This window comes from Macrotis lagotis, chromosome 1, assembly GCF_037893015.1.
Source record: "Macrotis lagotis isolate mMagLag1 chromosome 1, bilby.v1.9.chrom.fasta, whole genome shotgun sequence".
In the NCBI taxonomy this organism is placed as follows: domain Eukaryota; kingdom Metazoa; phylum Chordata; class Mammalia; order Peramelemorphia; family Peramelidae; genus Macrotis; species Macrotis lagotis.
In genome coordinates, this window is record NC_133658.1 from 49,638,808 (window position 1) to 49,662,595 (window position 23,788).

Consider the following 23,788-nt stretch of genomic DNA (forward strand, 5'->3'; position numbering starts at 1 on the left):
AAGGACACAGTACTCCCTCCCACCCGCCCTCCCGACCCATTTCCTTTTCTCAAAGTGGTAGTCAAGTTTAACTTGACTTACCCTTCCCCTCCCTGGCCCATTGCACTTTTCCCGCATTGCTCAAAGAGCTGCCCTTGCTGGTCACACCTCAGCAAATGCCAAGCTGTATTGCTCAGGCTTTCTTCCACAACGTCGGGCAATGATGGCCAAGTACAGCATGAGGAGTGCTATCCAATAGCAGGCATATAAGATGGCCCCAGATACTAGAAAGGCCAGCTCTGTCTCACTGAATAAGTCCTGGGAATAAGCTGTGTAGGCCAGCCCTCCCAGAAGGACTGCTACCCAAATGGACACAGGGATGAGGCCAATAAAGTTCACAACAATAGTTTTTCGGCCTGAAGTGCCCCACCCAGATTTGTTGATGGTGGCAATGGCAAAGATCTTGGCTGGCAGGAGGCTGGACATGTAAAGGAGAGAGTAAAGGGACATGAATATCATTTCTGCATTGCCCCGAAGAAAGCAAGCATAAGTAGCTTTGATGATGCCCACAAGCTGCACCGTTAGCAAGAAGAGAAGGATGTTCCAGACACGGCCCCGATAGAACAACTGGATGACCGTAGCAATAAGAAAGAAGGGAAAGAAACCTGTCACTACGGACTCGTAGGTCATCCAGAGGTGGTGCTTATGGAACCACAGGGAATTGTAGAGCCACTCCCGGAAGTAAGACTTGCTCCAGCGGGTCTGTTGGTTGAGCCAACGGAGGTACTTTGTAGGTGTCTCTGTGAGGCACTTTGAGCGTGCGGTATATTTAGTCTGGTAGCCAAGGCTCAAAACTCGATTGGTAAGGTGCCGGTCATCTCCAAAGCTACACTTGCTGCCCAGAAATTTCTGGTGGTACCAATTTTCCAGGAATTGCTGAAGAAGGCTGTTCCGATACATGCCTAAGGGCCCACTTATGCACTGAACGCACCCAAAATAGGACTGGCAGGCCCTTTCCACATTAAAGGCCATCCAGTATCGTACACTACTCAAGAAGGAGATCCAGGAGTCATATTTGTTGAGGATCTAAAAAGAAATGAGAGAACTCTTGTTAGCTTACATGCATTCTCCATTTCTCGGTCAACTAGAGGCAACAGACAAAAACATCTGGTTCTTTCTGGCATTCCTGGGTTTTTCTAATCTAAAGCACCTCTAAATCTTTGTGCTACATAGAACAGTATAGGGAATAAAGGAGACGTTGCTGAAGAGCTACTCTGGTTCTTCAAGGAAAATTCCAGCTTCCAGTTCTTTGCTGGCTAGTGAAGAAAAACTTGAGGATGGCATCCAGTTCCAACTCCACCTGCTATTTGCCACTCTGCTTACTGGCTTCAAACTTAGTCATCATATTATCGACTGGTAAAAGCCAGCACCTTGTTTTGAGGAGATAATAAATGATAGTCATAACAGACTGTTAAAGTAAATTGTTTCTAGGGAACCTAGAATGTGCTCTCCCTCCTCATCTCTGCCACCTGGCTTCCCTGACTTCAAATTCCAGTTAAAATCCCCCTTTCTGCAGCAAGCCTTTCCTAGTTGCCCCTAATCCTTGTGCCTTCTACAAATTATCTGCCTTTATTCTGGATCTCTTTTGCTTGCACAGAGTATTTTACATGTCTCTCGTCCCCTATTAGAACACATGGGACTACAGTCTTGTCTTTTATAAACTCCCCAGGCCTTAAGGGAAGTATTTGGCACATGATAGTTGCTTCCTGAGGCACCAACAATGTTCTGCCCAAGACGCTTCTCTTGGCTTTTCTCAACACATGGTACCTCTTAGAAGAGAATCTGGACTGAATGGGGGATCCTTAGAATTCTTTAGTCCACAAAGGGAATCCCCCAAAGAGAATGTCTGAGTTTCTGGAAGAGTTGCCCAAGGAGAGGAGATTCTCACATCTTAAAAAATAACCACTGACCTCCTCAGAAGACCCGATTGTCAAGTAGTGCAACCATTCCCCGTTGGAATCCTTAAGTCTTGTCTATCCACAGCTACCCAAGTTAGCCACACAACCCCGAGCCCAGGGCTTCACTCTGGCCACATCAAATGAAAAATAAGATATGCCAAGAGGGCATCCCTCAGAAATCCCTAAATATGTCTTACTTGGACATCTCCCCCGACTCCACCCACTCGGGGATCCTCCTCCAGAACTTGAAGCATTTCCACAGTACATGCTGGATCCAGCACTGTGTCAGAGTCGCACACCTGATGGAATAAGCACACGGTCAGCACCTCTTGGGCCTGGGCCCCAGGCAGGCCCTTTGGTCATTTACCATACTTCTCTGCAACACTCTTCCACCCTCCCTGCTGTACCATTTGGCAATGGGGTGAGAGATAGGTTAAGGAAGGATTCTAGGTCTCATTGGCAATATCTGGTTTTAAATTATTTACCTGATGCCATGAACAAAGAGATCTAAGCCAAATGTAAAGAATGTGGTGAGGTAGTCACCATGTGGGGAAAGAAGGTCATTAGGATTTGGGCTCTAGGTTACACACTAAACAGGCCTACAGTGAGGAGCCCTCTTTATGGCTACTGGGTAAGAACCTCGAAGGTGAGGGGAAAATACTCAGCATGAGAGGCGGCTTTCTCTGTAAAACAGCCCCTTCATTGGGCAGCTAGGTGGCGCAGTGGATAAAGCACTGGCCCTGGAGTCAGGAATACCTGAGTTCAAATGTGGCCTCAGACACTTAATAACCTAGCTGCGTGGCCTTGGGAAGCCACTTAACCCTATTGCCTTGCAAAAACCTAACCCCCCCCCAAAAAAAAAACCCAGCCCCTTTATGTCCAAAATTTTATTTTATTTTTGGAGGGGGGGAACCAGGTGTCTAGGAAGAGATCGTGTGACAAACAGTGACTGTCCAGTCCACTTCTCAGATTTCCAAGGAAACCGTCTTTGTCATATCACCTCCCGTAGGGCCTAATATTTCTATACCAGGAGCTTACAAAAAGGGATGTTCAATAAGTTTGGCAGTTCAGATAGGTCCAATCACAAGCGGCTAGAGCAACTTAGAGCAGGATATAAGAGGTTATAGCTACCAAAGCCAATTCCCAAACCATAGTGTCTGCATGTGAGCTCAGAGCTTCAAAGAAACCAAGACCTATTGAAGAAAGGCCCTGAAGGAGGTGATGGCTCTCAGGTGTCAGGGGCTTAGCAGGAAATGCCTAAATCCTTGAGACCTGTCAGGCCAGCCCAGTGTTCTTTTAGGTTTTTCCAGACCAAAAAATAAAAGATAGCTGTGTAATTTGTAGTCCTAGGAATAATTTGATGCTGATGAGACCAAATCCAAAGATTATTTTTACCACACATACTCTTTTGCCTTTTATTCTTGGATTCCACTTCTTAGAATCCTGTGATTGGGCGGCATGCCAGAACCACTTGAAGGGCAGCTGCCATAGCCTTCTCTTGTTATTTCTAAACTGTGCCTATGACTGAAACCCACGAACCTTATCTTGAGAAGTTAAATTGAGATTATTATCTAAAACTAAAAGCATCTATTAAATGATAACTGTGGGTAAAGCATTCCCAAAGCAGAGTTCTCCCAAGAAGCTCACATTCTTAATGGGAGAGGGAATGCAGGGGAAGGTTTCACCTGTAAACCAGACAGAAAAGACCTGTAGTCATAGGACCCCTTGGGTTAGAGAAGACTTGGCAATGGCCACTTAATCTAATTCATTTCTAGAAGCCAAAGTATAAGATCATCATCCTTCACCCTTAGGGTCTCGGCTACCTGTGCCTCTCCCAACTTCCATCAGGTCCACGTTCTTAGGACCAGAGACCAGTCTTCACACTTCACACTTAGTTTCTACAGAAGCAGAAGGGCACAGTTTGAAATAAGAGAATTCACTGACAGATCTTGAATTTCAAACCAGAATGGAAAAAAATTTACCTAGAGATACATTTTTAAAATTTCACTTCCTTAAACATTAATATTAACTAACATTTATATTGTATTTGCTGTGGGTCAGATAGTGTGCTAAGCATTTCACAATTATTATCTCATATGATCCACATACGACCTAGGAAGTAGATGCTGTTATTATCCCTGTTTTACAGATGAAATTGAGGCAAAGAGAAGTGACTTGCACAGGGTCACCCAGTTAGGAAGCACCCGAGGCATATTTGAGCTGTCATGTGCTATGTCCAGAAACATGAGTGACTAGAGCATACCCTGAATAAAAAACTTGCACTAGAGACACTGGCATACGTTAAATAGCCCAAGAGTGGCTTGTTGGAACTACAAGTCCTCTATGGCTCATTCAGAATAAAAGGAGAGGGGCAGCTAGGTGGCGCAGTGCATAGAGCACTGGCCCTGGAGTCAGGAGGACCTGAGTTCAAATCCAGCCTCAGACACTTAATAATTACCTAGCTGTGTGGCCTTGGGAAGCCACTTAACCCCACTGCCTTGCCCCTAAAAACTTAAAAATGATGGCAGAATAAAAGGAGAGTCTGGGTAATCCACAAATGGAACAATCCAAAACATGCTCACAACCTCAATTCCAGAGGAATCTCCCAAACTAATAAGAGGTTCCCAGATTTTTCCTCTCTGAACTCTGATACCTTGAAGAATTCATTCATTCCTACTTTCTTCTTTATTCTATTTCAAACAATTTCCTACTGTCAACTTTCCTAAAAGGATTTATTCCTGGATCAATAAAGATACCAAGGTAAGAAGCAGCTTTTCTGAACTTCAGAGGTTACGGTGTGATTCTCTCCCCCTCTGGGAAGAGACAGGAATTGAAATCTTGGGCGAGGCAGAAGGATGCACCTGTTTCAAATCCTGCGTGATATACATCACATCCACAACTCATCAGAAGCAATTATCCTTTGCTGTTTCTGCCTTCAGGCAGTTATCCCACAGCAATAAAAATGGAAGGAAAATAAGCACCTGGGACACAGCCACTCATTGACCCAACAAAACACACAGGAAACAAGATTTCTTTTTAACTAGTTTTCTTTTAGGAATTGGAGGCCTCAAAGAGGAAGTGGCGTGTGGGCGCAAGAATAACATGGATCAGTTATATTTCTAAAGAAACCTGCAACCAAAGCAGCACGGTTCTATTTGAAATTCTGGATTCCTGGGCCGGGGGGTGGGGGGGAGGAAGAGCAGTATGAAAAATTCTAACGTGAACTTTTCCAAACCCAACTTCCCTTTCGGAAAGGCAAGGTTTAAACCCCAAAACAGAGAAACTGGAGACTTGTGAATAGTTCATTTGCATTTAGCAAATATTTACTAAAGACCCACCAGATGATCCGATGTCAGCCCTTACATCTCTTAGATAGGATAACTTAATTAATTTTATAAAAACAGATCCTTGGTGGAGCCCTTCCTTTAGTGAACATGTGCATTATCTAAAACTCTGAATTAATAACACCCTCGATCAGTAAATAGTGAGTCCACCAAAACGACCAGGATAGTGCCATGACATTAAGTTCCAGAGTGATCTCTTCAGCCTCAGCTTCCCCAAGTGTAAAGGAGTATTCTCCCCATTTCATAGGGAAACACTGGACATTTCCCCACTATTCTTTACCCATTACTAACTGGGAATGGGACCACAATGGATTACCTTCTGAGCAAAGGTCTCCTAGGGGAGACCTTACAGACATTATTGGGGGAAGAATGGTGGTTTTGGAGTCAGAGGATCTGGATTTAAATTCTGTCCCTGCAATTTATTAACATTTGTTAGGTTTCTACTGTGTGCCAGACCCTGGGAAGTCACACTTAGCCTGTCCTGGGAGGGAGTTGGCCCAGGTATTATCTAAACTTCCCTCCAGCTCTAGCTTCTGTGAGCCTCTGGCCAGACCATTTAGAGGCACAGGGACATTGAGCCCAAAGCCAGGAGGTCCTGAGTTCAAATCCTGCTCCACACATTTACTTAGTGTCAGACTTAGTGTGGCCACCTTTGGCTTAGTGCACCACATTCAGGGTTCCCAAACTTCAGCAATCCACTAGCCTTGGTTTCTAAAGCAGCAGGAACCAATAAATCCAGGGCAGGAGGTAGAGGCTCAGAATGGTAAGGAATTAAGTGAACGTTAGATGATTATGTCCTGGGGAACTAACTTGGTGAAGGGCTGAATCCTGAAGTAGCACGACGGTGAAGCTAAGAAAGAGTTGGGTTGGGATCCTGGAAGGCAAGTTCAAACCCAGTGTGCCTCTGGGTAAATCACTGAACCTTTCTGTCTCAGTTTCTTCAACCATAAAATGAGGACAATAATAGCACCTACTTTCCAGGGTTTTAAGAATCAAATAAAATAATATTGTAAAGCTCTCCCAGTCTGTAATAGATGCTCTAGAAATGCTTATTCCCCTTCCAACCTTCATTTGTTGGGTAACTCCTCCAGGTTTCCCTCCCCTTTCCCCCAATCAGCCAAATTGATTTTGGGGTTTCCTCCCGACTGCTCACATACCTGAATGTAATCCACAGAGTCGCCGAGGGCTTTGAAGGCTGTGTACATCACCTCTCGCTTGCCACCCCACTTCTGCATGATACAGGAGAAGGTGCTGCCTCGAACCACTTCCTGGACACGGCCCATCCCCTCCTTCAGACTGTCCTCTGACTCGCCCTCTCCCACATCGTGGAAGTTGCTCTGCCAGATGAAGTAGCCTGTCTGTTCCGAGCCCAGCACCTCATGGAAGATGTCCAGCATGTAAGTGTCCTCCTGCCTATTGCCATCCACCACCATCACCACCTTCAGGTTGGGGAAGGAGATGCGCTGGGCAGACCGGAGGCACTTGCGCAGGTAATCTGGGTCCTCCTGGTAGGCAGCAATGCAGAGAGCAACAGATGGGGTCAGCTTCAGGGGCTGCCCTCCTCGCTGCATGCGCCGATGCTCCAAGAAGGCAAAAAGGCTCTGGATGAGGAGGTGCAGGCCCAGAATGGCACCGTACAGGCCAAAGGAGAGGTAGTGTTTCTCTGTGTGGATGAACTGGTAGCCAGTCACGTATGCAGCCAGGATTCCCCCTAGGACAGCCAGGGCAAAGAAGCTGGTGCCCACTACTCGCAGGGCTGTGCTCAGGTGGACGGGCATCTGTCCAAAGAGAAAGGAAGGGTAAAAAAAGTCAACTTTTTTTTCCAAGTTTGAATCTACCATAGGCTGGAAGTGCAAGAGCCCTTCACGGGCCAGATTCCATGACTGATTGGCATGGGAGCTTTGCCCTGCTCTGCTTCCTATCAATGTAGGTTCACCCCACCTTAGGCAGCCTGCTGCCCCCCCACTTCTGGGCATTCACTGAGTTGGTGCCAGACTTAGCGTGGGCACCTTTGGCTTAGTGCACCATAGCTCAGGGCTCCCAAACTTCAGCAATCCACTAGCCTTGGCCTCCCCAGCAGCAGGAATTACAGGTGTGCCCTGCCAGGACAAACAGAAAGTACCCACTGGGTGCCAGGCTGTGCATTAAACTCCGGTGATACAAAAATCACTGCCCTGAAAGAACTCCCCTTCTCACAATGGAGACAACAAGCAGCTAAGTGTATAGGCAAATATAGACAGCATCAATGGAAGGTGATGTCAGCAGGAAGAAGGCATTGCCAGGGGAGAAGGTGGCCAAGGAAGGGCCTCTTGGAAGTGGTGTAGCCACTGCATGGGGAGCTCTGGCTAAACAGTAGTTGAAGGCAAGATGAAAAACAACACGATGAGCCTACTCTCTACCCTACAACTTAGTGAAGAACCTTCCTTTCATGAGCATCAGCATTATGTCCCATTCCTAAGAAATAGAACTGATGACTATTGTTCGTACAGGTGGAGGCGAGGTCTCCACAAAGATGTAAGGCAGCCAATGTTCCAACATCAGAATGGGCAGCGGGGAACTGGAAACCACCGTGGGAGGGCAACCCCTGGGTTGTCTTCCAGCTGAAAGGGAAGATGTTTGAGTAGAAACAATGAAGGAACCCCTGGTGCCCAGGACCCCTAAACAACAAGATGCACGTGACAGGAATGAGTGTTTCTGGCAGGCTGGGGTAGGTGAAAAGAGACAGGGAACACGAGGAGAGCTTCTTCAAGCCACTCTACTCCAGTGCCCATCTTACCTGGGGAAGAATGAGCCTCTCCATTAGTGGGAGTGGGGAGAAGAGTGAAATACTGTGCCCCGAGGAAGTCTGCTAGCAAGCTCTGGGGAGGGCAGCTAGGTGGCGCAGTAGAGAAAGCACTGGCCTTGGAATCAGAAGGATAGGAGTTCTAATCCAGCCTCAGACACTTGACACTAGCTGTATGACCTTGGGCAAGCCGCTTCCAGGGCCATCTCCAGTCATCCTGATTTGTATCTGGCTACTGGAGAAGAAAGTGAGTCTGGTGACTTAACACAGCTGTGCTTGTCATAGTATCACCACGGTCTCCTTCAAGAATGAAAAACATCCAGCTCTGGGGGCACAGGGACAGGCAAAACAAGGTCCCTGACTCCCTCCAGGAGGCTCACAGTCTAGTGGCAGAGATAACACGTAAAAGAACCATGGACAAACCAGCTACATCCAAGATAAACTGGAGATGGTCTACCAAAGGAAGGCCCTAGAATTAAGAGGGATCAGGAAGGGGGGATTTTAGTTAGGATCCTTTGGATAAGGAAGGGAGAGAACAACTGACTCCATTTCTCACAGGCGAGAATGATGGGTAGAAAGGACAGTTCTAGGGGTTAGGGTACCTTGGGATCTGGTAGGGCGCACAGTGGCAAATGGGTGGGAGAAGAGAAGGGGAGAGAAAAACAGAAGGGTAATAAAGGACAAAAATTAAATGTGCGAAAGTTTCTCTGCCCTTTCACCCTTCCTTTTCCTGACAAGGGGGGGGGGGGGGGGGTTGAGGCAAGGCAGGGAAAGTAAACAGGAAAACAGTCCAAGGGAGGGGAGGAGGAAATGGATGCTGAGGGCAAGGAGAAGGTGAGCTGTGTATAAAGCCCAGAAGGAAGCCAGGCAGGGGAACTGCAAGGACACACAGGGTTGCTGCTGCTGCCACCACTGCAGCGGGAGGGAGAGCGAAGCTGGCAGATCCTGGTGCCAGCTCTGAGTTTCCTATAAAAACCAACATGCCCCTAACTTGTGGCCCGCCCCATCCTGGCATCCCCAGAGGAGCCTGAGTGAACAAGCACGACACCGGCCCCTTCCCACTCCTCAATTCTGAGCAGGCCAGCCTCTTGGCTCAGCTCATTGCTCCCTGTACAAGGAGCTTGGGACCTGGAGATTTATAGTCTCCTCCCACCGCCACCCCCCATGACACCAGACAGACCAACCCCCCCCCCCCCCCAGTAGTCTATTTCTAACTTGTGTTTGCTCCAAAACTGATCCTTCTCCTGGGAAATCCTCAGCTCATCACCTTCTGGAGAGGAAGCTGCAGTCACAGGAGCTATCTGACCAAACCACCAGCCTCAGGGACTCACTGGGTGGCCCACCCACCCACCCATGGGCCACTCACTAACTCCCCAAGCAGCCCCCTCCAGCCACTTCTAGAAAGGCAAGACAGATTCTTTTCTCTCCTGTTCTCCCATCCATTAAGAAATAGCTTCCTTTCCTCACTAGCTGTGTGACCTTGGGTAAGTCACTTAACCCTATTGCCCAGAGAGAGAGAGAGAGAGAGAGAGAGAGAGAGAGAGAGAGAGAGGAGGGAGGGAGAGAGAGACAGAGAAAGAAAGAAGAAATGGCTTCATCTAAGAATTCCGAGTCTCTGAGACTTCTGCATTCCCACACTCCCAAGGAGGTGATTACTGTACTTTCCCCTCCACTCCAAATCCCTACTAGAAAGTAAGGGGCTCTGCCCATCCCCCTAACACTTTCCATGCTTTCTTTCTTCTGCGGGGCAAGGGGTCTCCCCAGTCTCTTACCTGCGGCAAGGAAACGTGCCCCCCCCACAGCCCGAGGAAGCCCCGCCATCCAGTGCCTAACAAAACCAGTGCCGAAGTCCTGCCCTTGGGGCGATGGCAGGCTCAGGGCACGGCCCCTCCTCCGGAGAGCCGGTGCCCGCATGCTCACCCCAGGAACCTTCCTTGGCGGACACTCGGGGCGGACCCCTACAATGCCGCCGAGGGCCCGGGGCTGGGAGGGCCCCATCCGCCCTGGGAGGAGGCCCTGCGGGGCCCCCGCAGCTTCCCCCGCCCTGGGGGGCCGGAGCAGCCCCCCCCCAAAGAAAGGGTCGGGGAAGGAGGAAGCACAAAACCCAGGCCCCTCACCCCCCTTCCCAAGTGGTAAGATGCGAACAAAGGCGGCACCTTCGAGGGCTCCCAGGACCCCCCCCCCCTCAGGGCCGGCCCCGGCGGGCGAGGGCGCCCCGACCAGGCTCGGCGGCTGCCCAGAGTTGGGGCCAAGCCCCGCAGCCCCCGGCCCCGGCAGCCCCGCACTCTCGCAGCCCCGCAGCCCCCCGGCCCCAGCCCCGGTCCCGGCAGCCCCGCAGCCCCGCAGCCCCCCGGCCCCGGCAGCCCCTCAGCCCCCGGCCCCGGCAGCCCCGCAGCCCCCCGGCCCCGCAGCCCCCCGGCCCCGGCAGCCCCTCAGCCCCCGGCCCCGGCAGCCCCGCAGCCCCCCGGCCCCGCAGCCCCCCGGCCCCGGCAGCCCCTCAGCCCCCGGCCCCGGTCCCGGCAGCCCCGCAGCCCCCCGGCCCCGCAGCCCCCCGGCCCCGGCCCCGGCAGCCCCGGCAGCCCCCCGGCCCCGGCAGCCCCGGCAGCCCCGCAGCCCCCGGCCCCGGCAAACTTTCGGCGGCGCGGGGCGGGGCGGACAGGTGCGCCCCTGGACTCGGCCGCCGGCCGGGGGCGCCCGCGGGGGACTGGGCGGGGGGCGCCCCCCGGGTGGGCGCCCGCGTTCAGCCGCTCGTTCATTCATCATTCATTCATTCTTTCCTCCCTTCATTCATTCATTCACAAACCGGGGCTCGCGGAGGCAGGAGGGGGAGCGCGAGGAAGAAAGGGAGGAGGGGGCGCTGGGGAGGGGGCGGCGGAGGGCGCGGCGGGCCCCCCCGGGCGCCCCGAGCTCACCGTGCGGCCGCTGCTCACTCTCCGGCGGATCCGCGGGGCTGCGGCGGCCGCCTCATGCCCCTCCTCCTCCTCCTCCTCCTCCTCCTCCTCCTCCTCCTCCTCCTCCTCCTCCTCCTCTCCCCTCCCCTCCCCTCCTCCGCCCCCGCCCGCACACGCCGCCCCGCACCCCGGAGCCCCCGGGAGAGGGTAGCACCCCGCTGACCGCCAGCCCGGGCCCCCGACGGCTTCCCCCCCCGCGGGGCGTCCGGGGGTGGCGGGGGGCCTGGGGGCGCCCCCATCCCCCGCTGTCCAGACTCTCCGCGGGAAAGGGGCCCGGAGACCTCTCCGCGTGCCCAAAGGTCCTCCTGCACCCCCCCGCTGCACCCACACTTCTTACTTCCAGGGTGCAGGCTCAGCGCCCTCCGCTGCGCCACCCGACACCTGGTCCCCAGCATCTCCCAAGAACGACTCACCCTGCAAGGGTGACTCGCTAAACACGCCCCAAACTTTGTGTCTGCGCCCAGGACCAGCCCAAAGAACAGGCTGAGGCCCTCCCTGGCAGCAAGAAAAGAGCAGCCCAGACAGTCCTGCCACGGAGCACCCAGAGGCCCCGCAGGTTCCGGCTAGCCACGGGGACCTGGGTTGGGCTGAGCTGAACTCCAGACATTCTGGAGGCCCAAAGGGTCAAGCCAAGGCGTCCCCCCTGACCCCGCACCACCCCTGCCGGATCCAAGAGATAGGGAAAGGATCCGCAGGGGCACAGACATCTAGAAAGCTCCTTCTGGGGTGGCTGAGAACCGGGAGCTGAGGGGGCGCCCACCCCCCGGGGAAGAGCTAAGCAAGGGGTGGCACACGACTGGGATGGAGGCCCATCAGGCCGGGCAAGGTGAGAGGGCGCTTTCAGAAAAAGGGGAAGTCACAGGGACAGCAACGTGGTGATGATGAGAGATCCACTGTGAAAGAATGCCACCGGATTCAAACGAAAAAAAGGCTCTCCAGCTCCAGGGAGAGGGAACTGAGGAAAAGATCATTTCTTCACTTTATTTCGCTTGCTTTTTTGGGGGGGGATAGGGTTCATATGGAAATAGGCTTTGCATCATGTCACACTATGATGTATTACTTGCCTCCTCATAGGGGGTGGAAGGGAGGGAGAGACTTCCAAATGAAAATTTAATAAGAAAAGAATATTAAAAATAAATAATAAATTTAAAATACGGAGTATCAAATTCAAATTCTCCTCTGGTACCTAGAAAATTCCTCAGGGGATCTAGTTCAATTCAAACATGTTGTCTAAAAGCCACTATATGCCAGGCCAAGCTAGAAGTCAGAGAGTTAAGAATGGAAAATGATATACTCTTTGCCCTAAAGGAACTCACTCTACTTGGGGTGAATTGTGTGGACCTGTTCAAAACCCATCTCAGACACTTACCAGCTGGGTGACCCTGGCTAAGTCATTTAACCTCCGCCTCCCTCAGTTTCCTCATCTATAAAATGGGTGGCACAATGGATAGAGTATACCATCTAGTGACCAAATGTGTGTATGTGTATATGTGTGTGTGTGTGTGTGTGTTATATAATTCTAGATGGATATAGGCAGCTCAGTGGATAAAGTGCTGTGTCCAGAATCAGGAAGAATCATATTCATGAGTTCAAATCCAGCCTCAGACACTTGCAAGCTGTGCGACCTTGGGCAAATCACTTTACCCTTGCTGGCTTCAGTTTCCTCATCTGTAAAAAGAGCCAGAGAAGGAAATGAGAAAACCATTCCAGTCTCTTTGCCAAGAAAAACCCAAATAGGATCATGAAGAGTTGGATGTGACTGATTCTACCCCACAACAGGCAAAATAGAGAGCTGGGGGAGGGGGACCAAAGGCAATGGCTCTGGAGACCTTCAGTTTGGTCATCAAGGTCATATCTCTTCTCTTTCACACTTTGCTTTGGAAGAGCCCAGCTGAGCTAGCTCTGGCAATGAGTGGTCAACCTTATTATCAATGTGAATTTCCCTGGAAAAGCTTGCTGCTAAGGTAAATGAACTTCTACACAATATTCAAAACTTTTCCATTGCTGTAATGGATGGCCCCACAAATGGACGATGTGGCGCTGGCTGATGGAGCACCTAGGTTCTCTTGGTGTTCATGGTTAGATCAAAATGAGCACAAGCAGCAGAGAATGGATCCAATACTTTGTTGCATCTCAGCTTCCGAGGCTGCATTGAGGGCACCATCACCTGCCAAAGATCAGGCACCAACACTTGCTCCTCTTTGGTCTTGGCTTGTGGCCTTTTCAAGTTGGAAGAATTTGCCATCAGCGCAGGAGCTGACCTTGATGCTGTGTTCATCCTCAGTGAAGGCGTTTGACACCTTTAAACACTGAGTATTTCCATATACAAATAAGAGCAGGAGGATTGTACATGAATTTACAGCAATTACTTTTTACATGCAGCTTGAGTTTCTGAAAGCATACAATAAATTTCTATTATTATTATTATTTCCAATTACGTGTAAAGATGGTTTTCAACATTCACCTTTTTGCAAGAGTTTGAGTTTCACCTTTTTTCCCTCCCTCCCCACTCCCCTTGACAGTGAGTAATCCAGTAGAGGTTATATACATGTATATACACATATATACATGCATAACTATGTTAAATATATTTCCATATTAATCATAATGTGTTATTTTCAAAACTAACCTGTTTGTCTGTTCAGCAAACCATATAAGGTCATTTAATCTATATTCCAGTCAAAAATGATTATTTCTAGAACTTAAGGATGGCACCCACATCTTCTATTTACAAGAATTACCCTATTTCAGCAATGGGGTAATCTTTATTCATTTATATCACTCAGAACTTTAGACCAAGTGACAGAGGGCATTCATTTCACATTCAGGAGCACACACTCAGGAACATAGCAGATAGAGCCTTGACCTGTAAGGCAGAAAGATCTGTGCCCCATTCTCACCTCAGATACTTAGTAGCTATGTCACTTCGTTTCTGTCAGACTGGAGAAGGACTGGCAATGGATGGTGTCTCCAATAGAAATTGGGAAGTTGAGTTTAGATGGAAAGCGTGAGCTGATTTTGGGAGTTTGTGGATGTGGAGTTTGAAATGCCAGTGGCATGTTTAGGAGAAAATGTTCATCGAATTGAGAATAAAAGTATAAATCTGGAAGTTATCTGCTTAGAAGTGATCATGAAGTCATGGGGTGAATAAAGAGAGGACCAAGGACAGAGCCTTGCAACCACGCTTGAGGTAGGACAGTAGGAGGACAAACCAGAGACAGAGCAGGAGCTCTGGAAGACAGCAACATCTGGAATAAGAGGCCCAAAGGGTCAAGCCAAGGTGTCCTTCTGGGGTGTCCCAGAAGAAGAGGAAAAGGAGGAGGAGGAGGAGGAAAAATGGTCACCTGTATTAAATATTGCAAATTTCCCAAATAGGTCTACCATATCACCCACACAACCTTTTGCAAACTCTCAAATATTCAAAGAAATCTTATTTTCCTTAGGACTGGAACACCTCCTCCATTGTTTTTATTTAAAGGGAAACCACAGCTGTTTCCCTTCTCCTATGGGTTTCCAATTTAAAAGATCATTGTGCGCCATAAATAGAAAAAGGGGGGGTGTGATAATTTAGGGATGAAGAGAGTCCCAGGACCCGGAAGAAGAAGAATCAGAGAAGCCTTTGGTACGAGAGAAGTTGCATTCCAGTCATGGGAAATGAAGAGGCAGTATTCAGAGAATGATAGACTCTTAAGAGCTGAGATGGACATCCAGAGTCATTTGGTCTTCACATGATGGCCACCCAAACCGCTCCCCATCCATTTCACCCAGTGCTGAGCACCAAGGATTATCCAATGAAGTCATCAATCAGTCAGCCAATGGCTCTGCTCAGTCTTAAGATGATAACTAGCAGGACAGTCTTTGTGACACTGGTCCATTTATCTTCTACTGCTAATTAGTTTAGGAGAAGGGGACTGTAAATATCAGCACCCTTTGCCATTGATGTCTCTCTGGTCTCTGTGATTCCATTGGGTTCTTTATTCCAGACCACTTCATCAGCCTGCTAGACCCATTCAAAGTGAACAGCACTTTTAAAGAAAGCACTGCCATAAAGCTAATAATAATGGAGAAACTATCTTTCTTTCCTCACTAACTGACTTCCCCTAGGGAACAAATTGTCTTTGTTGTTCTGCGTTGAGTGGAAACCTGGTGCTGTTACCCAGATAAGAGAATCCCTACCTTTGCATAGAAAGTGTGTCTACATGGATTTGCAGATAATTAAGTTTGTAAGGCCCTTTTACAAACATCTTTTAGCAGGCAGGGGATGCTTTCTTAAGAGACAGATTTGATAAAGCCCAATTTTTATCTTTACTTTGCCACCAGGGATTTAGAAGTAAACTCAATTCCACCCCAATTCTTATTTTTATGCAGATTCAGAACCATGTGAATTGATTCCCAGGCTGGTTGCACAGGGCTAAGCTCTTGGACCACCAGCCCTTATTTAACACATTAGTAAGAGGAGATTAATCCTGCCCTCATTCAGTTGACAAATATTGATTGAGTACCTGTGATGGGGATGAATAGAAGAAAAGTTAAGCTTAAAATATGGTTTCTGCCTCTAGAAGTATACAGATTAGGGGGACAAGACAAATGCTCTTGGAAATGTAAATAGCAATGTCAAATGGTACATAATTACATACCAAATGAAAAACTGTGATAGGCCTATAACTACAAGGGGAGTAGAGGGAGTTGGGGAGGCTGATGTGAGCTGACATGTGTCATGAACAGGGAAGGAAGATTTTATAGAGAAGGCTTGATCTGGCCTTTGGAAGAGATGGTTTTTTTTAAATTATTATGAACATCAACCAAGATGAACATTTCCATATACAAAGGATAGAAAAATAATAACTCATGAATATCAAATAGTTTTTTAAAAATAAAGAATATCTCAAATTCAACACTACTTTTCTTGTCAGTGTTGCCTTTTGAACGTCTTTCTGCCTCTCTTCAGTGGATCTTTCTAAATGTTTCATTGGGGCTGTTTTCTTTCTTTTTCATCACTACCACCCTATGACCTTCCCTTCCCTAGTACTGTCTAGTCAAGCATAGCAAATTTGTGTAGAATTGTGCAGAATTGGTAGAATTGGTACCCACAGTCCATTCATCACTCCCCAAGCAGTGAGCAGCACACTTCACTGTCAGTTTTCTGGGGCTATAATTAGTCATTCCATTAAGCAGAATCTTAAATTTTTCAAAGTTTACATAGTTGTAGTTAATGTTAGTTGTTTTCCTGGTTCTGCTTACTATACTTTGCCTGTTTATCTAAGTCTTTTCAGGTTTCTCTGAATTTACCTTTTTTTGGTCTTTTCATTTCTTTTCTTTTTTGGTCTTAGGTAGACAGCTAAGGTGTATAGTGCAGAGAACATGGAACTTAGGAGTCAGAATAACCTGAATTTAGAGCCTGTACTTCCTAACTATGTGACCTTGGACAAGCTGCTTAACTTTTCTTGGCCTCAGTTTCCTTATCTGTAAAGTGGGGATAGTGATAGTACCTATTCCATTAAGATTGTTGTGGGACTCAAATGAGGTAATACCTATTGGATGCTTTGCAAACCTTAAAGTGCTTCATATATGTGCCTATATAGATTATATATCCATTTGTGGTTATATCCACTGATACCGACATATACCTGTAGATGTAAATGTGTACTCATATACATGTGTGTCTACCTAGATGGATCTATGGGCGCATACATGGATATCGTTTGATTGTTTCCATCATGTCTGACTCTGTGTGACTCCTTTTTCTGGGTTTTCTTGGCAAAGATCCTGGTGTGGTTTCTCATTTCTTTCTCCAGATCCTTTTACAGATAAGAAAACTGAGACAAACAGGGTTAAGTGACCTGCCAGGGTGACCCAGCTAGTAAGCGTCTAAGGGCAGATAAGGCAAGGAAGAGGATTCTTCTTGACTCTAGGCACAGCAGTTTATTCATTGAGCAACCTATAAACTTTTTTTTTTTTTTTAGGTTTTTGCAAGGCAATGGGGCTAAGTGGCTTGCCCAAGGCCACATGGCTAGGTAATTATTAAGTGTCTGAGACCAGATTTGAACCCAGGTACTCCTGACTCCAGGGCCGGTGCTTTATCCACTGTGCCACCTAGCCACCCCTACCTATAAACTTCTATAACTACATATATATGGTAATGAGTGTTGCTACAACTACTACTACTACTACTACTACTATTAGTGATAGTGGTAATGGTGGGAGTGTGGTGATAGGACTACTACTACTACTACTACTACTACTACTACTACTACTACTACTACCACTAGTGTGGTATTAGTCATGGTAGTGATAGTAGTAATAGTGGTGGTGATAGTAGTAGTAGTAGTAGTAGTGGTAGGGTAGGAGTAGGAGTAGTAGCGGTGGTAGCTATGATGGTGTAGAGGTGGTAATTGCAACAATGATAGCTGACATTTATATGTGATTTCAAAGGCTACAAAGCTTTTTTTTTAGATTTCTTTGTAAGGCAATGGGGTTAAGTGGCTTGCCCAAGGCCACATGGCTAGGTAATTATTAAGTGTCTGAGATTGGATTTGAACCCAGGTGCTCCTGACTCCAAGGCCGGCGCTCTATACACTGCGCCACCTAGCCGCCCTGACAAAGAGCTTTTTATCCTTTGACCCATTTGCTCTTTACAACAATCGTGGCAAGGAGATGGCACTGGTATTGTCTCCATTCAATAAGTCAAATATGTCAGCAGCTAGGCAAGATGCAGGAAATAGGCAAAATGTAAAAGTCTGGAAAGTCTGAACTCCAGGCAAGGTCTTCTGATCAAGGCAATGATTTTTCCTACATTATCAATCTCTCACTCCTGTTGACAGAGATCCTTTAATGTGTTTATCACCATTGAAGAGAGAGAGAGAGAGAGAGAGAGAGAGAGAGAGAGAGAGAGAGAGAGAGAGAGAGAGTTGTTTTTGGAGAGAGGAGGTCCTGAGTTCAAGTCTTGCCTTTGACACATATGAGCTCTGTCACATAGGCCCCAGCCTAAGACTATGATGGGCAGAAGGGTTGTTGACTGGCATTGGTGAAGGGAGTGTTCTCTACTAGAGTTTTTGCCTTTGATCTAAATGTGCAAAAAACATCGTTGTAACGTGGTGCTCTTACACAGTCTTGCAAATAGCTAAATGTTCCCTAGATGTCTCCCCTGCTCTGCTTTGCTGACCACCCAGTCCTGGGGGAGGAGAGACCTTGAAAGGTGACTTCCTTCCCATGCTGATTTCATGCATAAAAGACCTTTTCTGACACCTCCCCCATCACGTGTAGCGAGCCGGGCAGAAGGCAGGGAAAAGGCCAAGGACCTGCTGCCAGAACCTGCCAGTTCACCCCAATGGGAAGAGTTCATAATTATTCTAAGGACAAACATCCTTCATCTGATAATGGTTCCTTTAAAATAGCACCAAGTTAAAAAAAAGGGGGCCAGCTAGGTGGCATAGTGGATAGAGCAACAGCCCTGGAGTCAGGAGTACCTGGGTTCAAATCCGGTCTCAGACACTTAATAATTATCTAGCTTTGAGACCTTGGGCAAGCCACTTAACTCCATTGCCTTGCAAAAAACCAAAACAAAATAAAGCAAAATAGCACCAAAATAGGAGCCTTAGTTATTCTTCAATTACAGATGCTGCCTTTCCAACTCACCAAGTCTATGAGATAGAACTTCCCCTTCCCCAAAATTTCATTTGGTGGGGCAGTTAGGTAGTGACTTTACTTCTGCCTCAGTTTCCTTATTTGTAAAATGGGCATACTATCACCTACATCCCAAGGCTGTTGTGAGAATAGAATGAGGTATCTGATACATACATGCATACATCTAAGCAACACATGTGCACAGAGACAGCACAAAATGTGCACAGTGCATGTTACATGTGTGCACACAAACATGGCATATACATACATACATGCATGCTCACATGAATATTTAAATTTTGATGGGGGGGGTTCCAAATTCTCTCCCTCCATCTGGCCTCTTCCCTACCTATTGAAAAGGCAAGCAATAAGATCCCCCAAATGAGACAATAGTTATAAGATGCTTTGTAAACTATAAAACATTTAGTAAGTACTTTTTGATTGACTGATCAATTAGTCTCCCTGCCTCGTCTCTCCCCATTCCCATTGATCCTCCCCAGGCTGCCTGCTACTTCCTGCAGATCTGACCTCATCGCACCTTTAGAATAAAATCCTTCATTTAGCTTTTAAAGCCTTTCCCAGCCTGGCCCCAGCCAATCTTTCCAGTCCTACTGGACATCATTCCCCGTCACTCACTCTACAATCCAGCCAAACTGGCCTTTTCTTTGCCTCCCACATGCAACTTTCCATCTCCAGCCTTTGTGGCTTTGTCCTGGCCATCTCTTGTGCCAGCTCCATCTCCTTGAATCCATCTGCAACACCACTTACAAGAAAGCTTTCAGGACCCCATTTGGAGTTTTCTTGGTCAAGTTTCTTTTCCAGGGGCAGCTAGGTGGCATAGTGGATAGAGCATCAGCCCTGGAGTCAGGAGTACCTGGGTTCAAATCTGGTCTCAGATGCTTAATAACTACCTAGCTGTGCGGCCTTGGGTGAGTCACTTAACCCCATTTACCTTGCAAAAAAAAAAAGTTTCTTTTCCAGATCATTTTCCAGATGAGGAAACCCAGGCAAACAAGATAAAATGACTTGTCCAGGGTCATACAGCTAGTATCTGAGGCTGGATTTGAACTCAGGTCTTCCTGACTCCAGGTTTGGTGGTATTCTATCTGCTCTGCCACCTAAGGCTAACAGGAGATAAAAGAGACAGCCCTTAAACAGAAAGTGGCTGACATGGATCAGTAAATACAAGGTTCTTCCTTCAGGGGGATTGTGAGCCCACTGTCACCTTTTTCCTTCTTCCCAGTCCTTATAGGCCAACTGAGACAGTTCTCCAGGAGGCCTCTTCCTCGTTGGTTTTCTGAACCATCTGCACCCCTCCCTGGCATCAATCGTGATCCTTCCTCTCTGCTTGGACCTTCTAAAGGACTGATGGGACCCACCTTTGGTTCTGAAGTTTCCACAGAGGATGGTGGTCCCCGGATGTGCAGAGCATCCTCAGCAGAGCAAGACTCCTTGTGAAGATGATTAATAGGAGACTGCATCAGAAATACCCCACCCATGCACTCCAATGAGCCGTCTGCAACTCTGCTCCTGGCTTCTCACACTATTTACAGGAATAAACCACTTAAAAGCCCAGAAGCTCTTTTTTTTTTTTAATCCTGGCAGTCTAGCAAGGAAGACTCTCCGGCTTCTTCCCAAAATAAGACAGGGCACTTTCCACCTTTAACAACTTTCATCCACATATGCTGGGCCACTTTTTAGTGGTGAGGCCTTAATGCTATATGATTCATAGGATATAAAATAGAGAACAGGCCTCAGGACAAACTGTCTATTGTCCAAAGACTGGCTGAGTCCAGAGAGGTTTATTACTAGGTTGGCTCCAAAGGGAAGGCTCTGTGCCCATCTGTGTAGAAGAGGTGGTAATATCCACACCAGCATCTGGGTCCTGGAGTTGCTGAAGTAAAGTGACTTGCCCAAGGGCACACAGCTAGGCAATTATTAAGTGTCTGAGGTCACATTTGAACTCCTGACTCTAGGGCTAGTGCTCTATACACTGCATCACCTAGCTGCTCCTAGAATTATACATTTTAGATGCATAAAATAAAATACAAGGGATTGGAAAGGAAAACAATTCTATTGAAATACAGTTATTAGAATGATTTTTTTAACAAGTTCATCATGATTGTACATGTTTAACCAATTGCCATCTGTGGAGGGGGAAGGGAACAGAAGGAGGGAGAAAAATTTGATTTTTCAAAATCTTATAAAAATGGATACTAAAAATCATCTTTACATGGAACTGGAAAAAAATACTATTTACAATAAACAAAGAAATAAACAAGTTCATGGGCCCCCCCCAGGTTAAGACACTCTCCTCTCTAGAGTATTGATGTCTCCTATCTCCTGTAGGGCACAGACCAGCTTGGAAATCTGGACCTTTGATGCCCTCAAAATACAGAAGTCCCAATGTATGGTTTTCTTTGCTGATGAAGATTAAGCAGTTGGGGGAGGAATTTAGAGTTGTCTGCAATTGCAAAATAATAAATTGTCCAGGATCATACAGCTTTTATGTCAGGACTTGAACTCAAGTCTTACTGACCTCTCTCCAATGTAATATGCTCCCTCTCTCTCATTACATTCCATATATTAGCAGTTTGCTTGCCCAAGGTTTCATGGCTGGTGGAGGGTAAAGCCAAGGACCAAATCTTAGTCTTCTGATTTGTGATGCAAATGTATTTTCTAATAGTCTACTGTGCTTATGAGCTATGCAAAAGCCGTCTGACTTCCCATTAGGTAGATTATAGTGAGGATTCTTTGTTTAGATATGGCTTGAACCGGGTGGCTTATGAATGTCATGATGAAATATTATTACACTATGAAAAACAACAAATAGGAAGAATTCAGAGAAAATTGGGAAGCTTTATATGAACTGATGAAATGTGAAATAAATAAAACCAAGAAAATAACACATACACAGTATCTTCAAAGATGGAAACAGCAAGAGCATAAAAGGTGAAACTGACTGCTATGTAATTATAATGGCCAAAAAGCATGTATCTTGAGGAAATATGAGAAAAATGCATCGACTTTCACTTCACCTATGATTGTAAAGCATTACATATAATAACATAATTATAATATAACAACAAAATGGTTGGTTGGTTTTGCTGAATTACTTTTTGTTCTTTGTTTTGCTTAGCAGGGGAAGTGAGAAGGATGTATTTATAAATGAAAGTTTTGTAAAAACAAATCAACAAAAATTGAAAAGTAAAAGAAAAATATTTATGTATATGTGTGTATATATATATTTTTTTTCTCTGATACTATTATTCATTAGTCCCCCCATTGGTGTGCTTTCCTATGACTATTGTTAGACATGAATTAGTTAGCCAGGTTTGATTAACTTTCAGAAAGGGATCTTTACTAAGGAGATACTACAGCTGGTACAAAACTTGAAAGTCTATGACACCGTCCCACAAGCCACATATAGCAAAGGGGAAATCACCATTCTAGAAATCATTTTGCTGGAGTCCTTTAATATGTTTTATGTGTTTTTTCTATTGGGACTGTTCCAGAGCTTTGAATTTGCCTTTCCAAGTTTTTTGTTTTTTTTGTTATTGATGCAGACATTAACACCAGACTTTGTTGTTCTGGGAATCCTGCTAGAGCCAGACCTCTGACCTTCTGAAGTTTACAAAGTCCTCCTTCAGTTGAGGTTGGGGAGGGGCTGATTTCTTCTCACTTGCCCCTCTACTTCCTGGCCCTTGAATTTCCCTGACCCAAATTGCTGGATATTTTTTTTTTTGCAAGGCAAAAGGGGTTAAGTGGCTTGCCCAAGGCCACACAGCTAGGTCATTATTAAGTGTCTGAGACCGGATTTGAACCCAGAAACTCCTGACTCCACGGCCAGTCCTTTATCCACTGCGCCACCTAGCTGCCCCTAGATATTTTATTGATGACCCATAGGACATGATCAAATTCCCTCAGCCAATATGACTTTACTTCCTAGGAAAGAACTTTTCCAGTAATTAGCCTAAAGTTTGATTGATTCCACAGAGAAGAGTTCTCGCCTGGATAATTTGATTGATCACCACTAAAATACGCACACACAGAGACACAGACACACAGAAACATTGTTATAGCTAGCACTTTGAAAACAAAATCTAGAAAATGAGGCTTTGTCCAGAATGCTGGAAAGATATTGAAAAAATAAAGTTTTTCCAGCTTCTACTTCTGGCGCCTCAGTTTCTCTCTACCTGGCTGACTTGTAGCTACAGAGGAGTGATTTTTAATGACTCATCCAGAACTCTGAACCAAGAGGAGATGAATAAGGACATTCTATGAATGCTGCCAAAGTACAGAGCCCAGTAGTGTTAGCCATCTGATGGAGCAAGGACACAGTCACTTGATGTCCAAAAAGTTCTGACATTTTGTTGTATACTTGGGAGGGATGATGGGGAGAGTTGATTGCAGCAGCCGTTTTTCTTCCCAGTCCTGCTGGCTTCATGAACTTTGTCACAATGCCTCAGCTGCTATCTTACCCCAGAGCTTCTCTCGCTGTCTGGGAACTCCTCACCCTGGAACATCCAATGTCTCCTTTGATCTTCTCATCCTGGAACACCCCCCACCCTACCGACCCCCTTCTCCCATTTGGTCATTTCCTACTGGGGACTCTATTTTGGGGAAGGAGCCAGGCTGGCCAACTTTCATTCCCTTCTTGGCTCTGTTTCTGATAGTCTGGACTTCAATATACCATCCCCATGGTTCTCCCCTTCTTTCCCCCACCCTTTTCAGCTTCTTTTTGTGAGCCATCTTCTCCATTAGAATGTAAGCTCCTTGAGATCAGGGTCTGTCTTTTAACTTTGTTTTTTGTGTACCCAGGGTTAAAGCTTACTTGCTATCTTGTCTTGCTTTGTTGGTCATTTTTTTTCTTTTTAGGTTTTTGCAAGGCAAACAAACGGGGTTAAGTGGCTTGCCCAAGGCCACACAGCTAGGTAATTATTAAGTGTCTGAGACTGGATTTGAACCCAGGTACTCCTGACTCCAGGGCCAGTGCTTTATCCACTACACCACCTAGCTGCCCCTTTACTGTATTCTTAAACCTAGACATTGTTCACATGGTTGTCTCAGCATCCACAATTCACAGCCCTGATGTTCATGAAGGCCTAACTGGTCCTTTTCATGTCACTATTGGTGGGAAGACAAAGAGGG

At 46.8% G+C, this 23,788-nt stretch overlaps 1 protein-coding gene across 2 annotated transcripts; it reads right to left on the bottom strand.

Moving 5' to 3' along the window:
- Positions 1 to 41: 41 nt before the first annotated feature.
- On the bottom strand, positions 42 to 8,765 carry HAS3 (hyaluronan synthase 3). 2 transcript variants are annotated; one of them, XM_074200603.1, is made up of 4 exons: positions 7,769 to 8,765; positions 6,439 to 7,059; positions 2,135 to 2,236; positions 42 to 1,065 (listed from the first exon to the last, which is right to left on the bottom strand). In XM_074200603.1, exons 1-4 carry the CDS (start codon positions 7,817 to 7,819, stop codon positions 142 to 144), a joined length of 1,698 nt encoding a protein of 565 aa, XP_074056704.1. In that variant the 5' UTR covers positions 7,820 to 8,765; the 3' UTR covers positions 42 to 141. The 2 variants fall into 2 exon arrangements, with proteins under 2 accessions (XP_074056704.1, XP_074056696.1); XM_074200595.1 differs by lacking the exon at positions 7,769 to 8,765 and having other exon boundaries at positions 6,439 to 7,128.
- Positions 8,766 to 23,788: the final 15,023 nt, after the last annotated feature.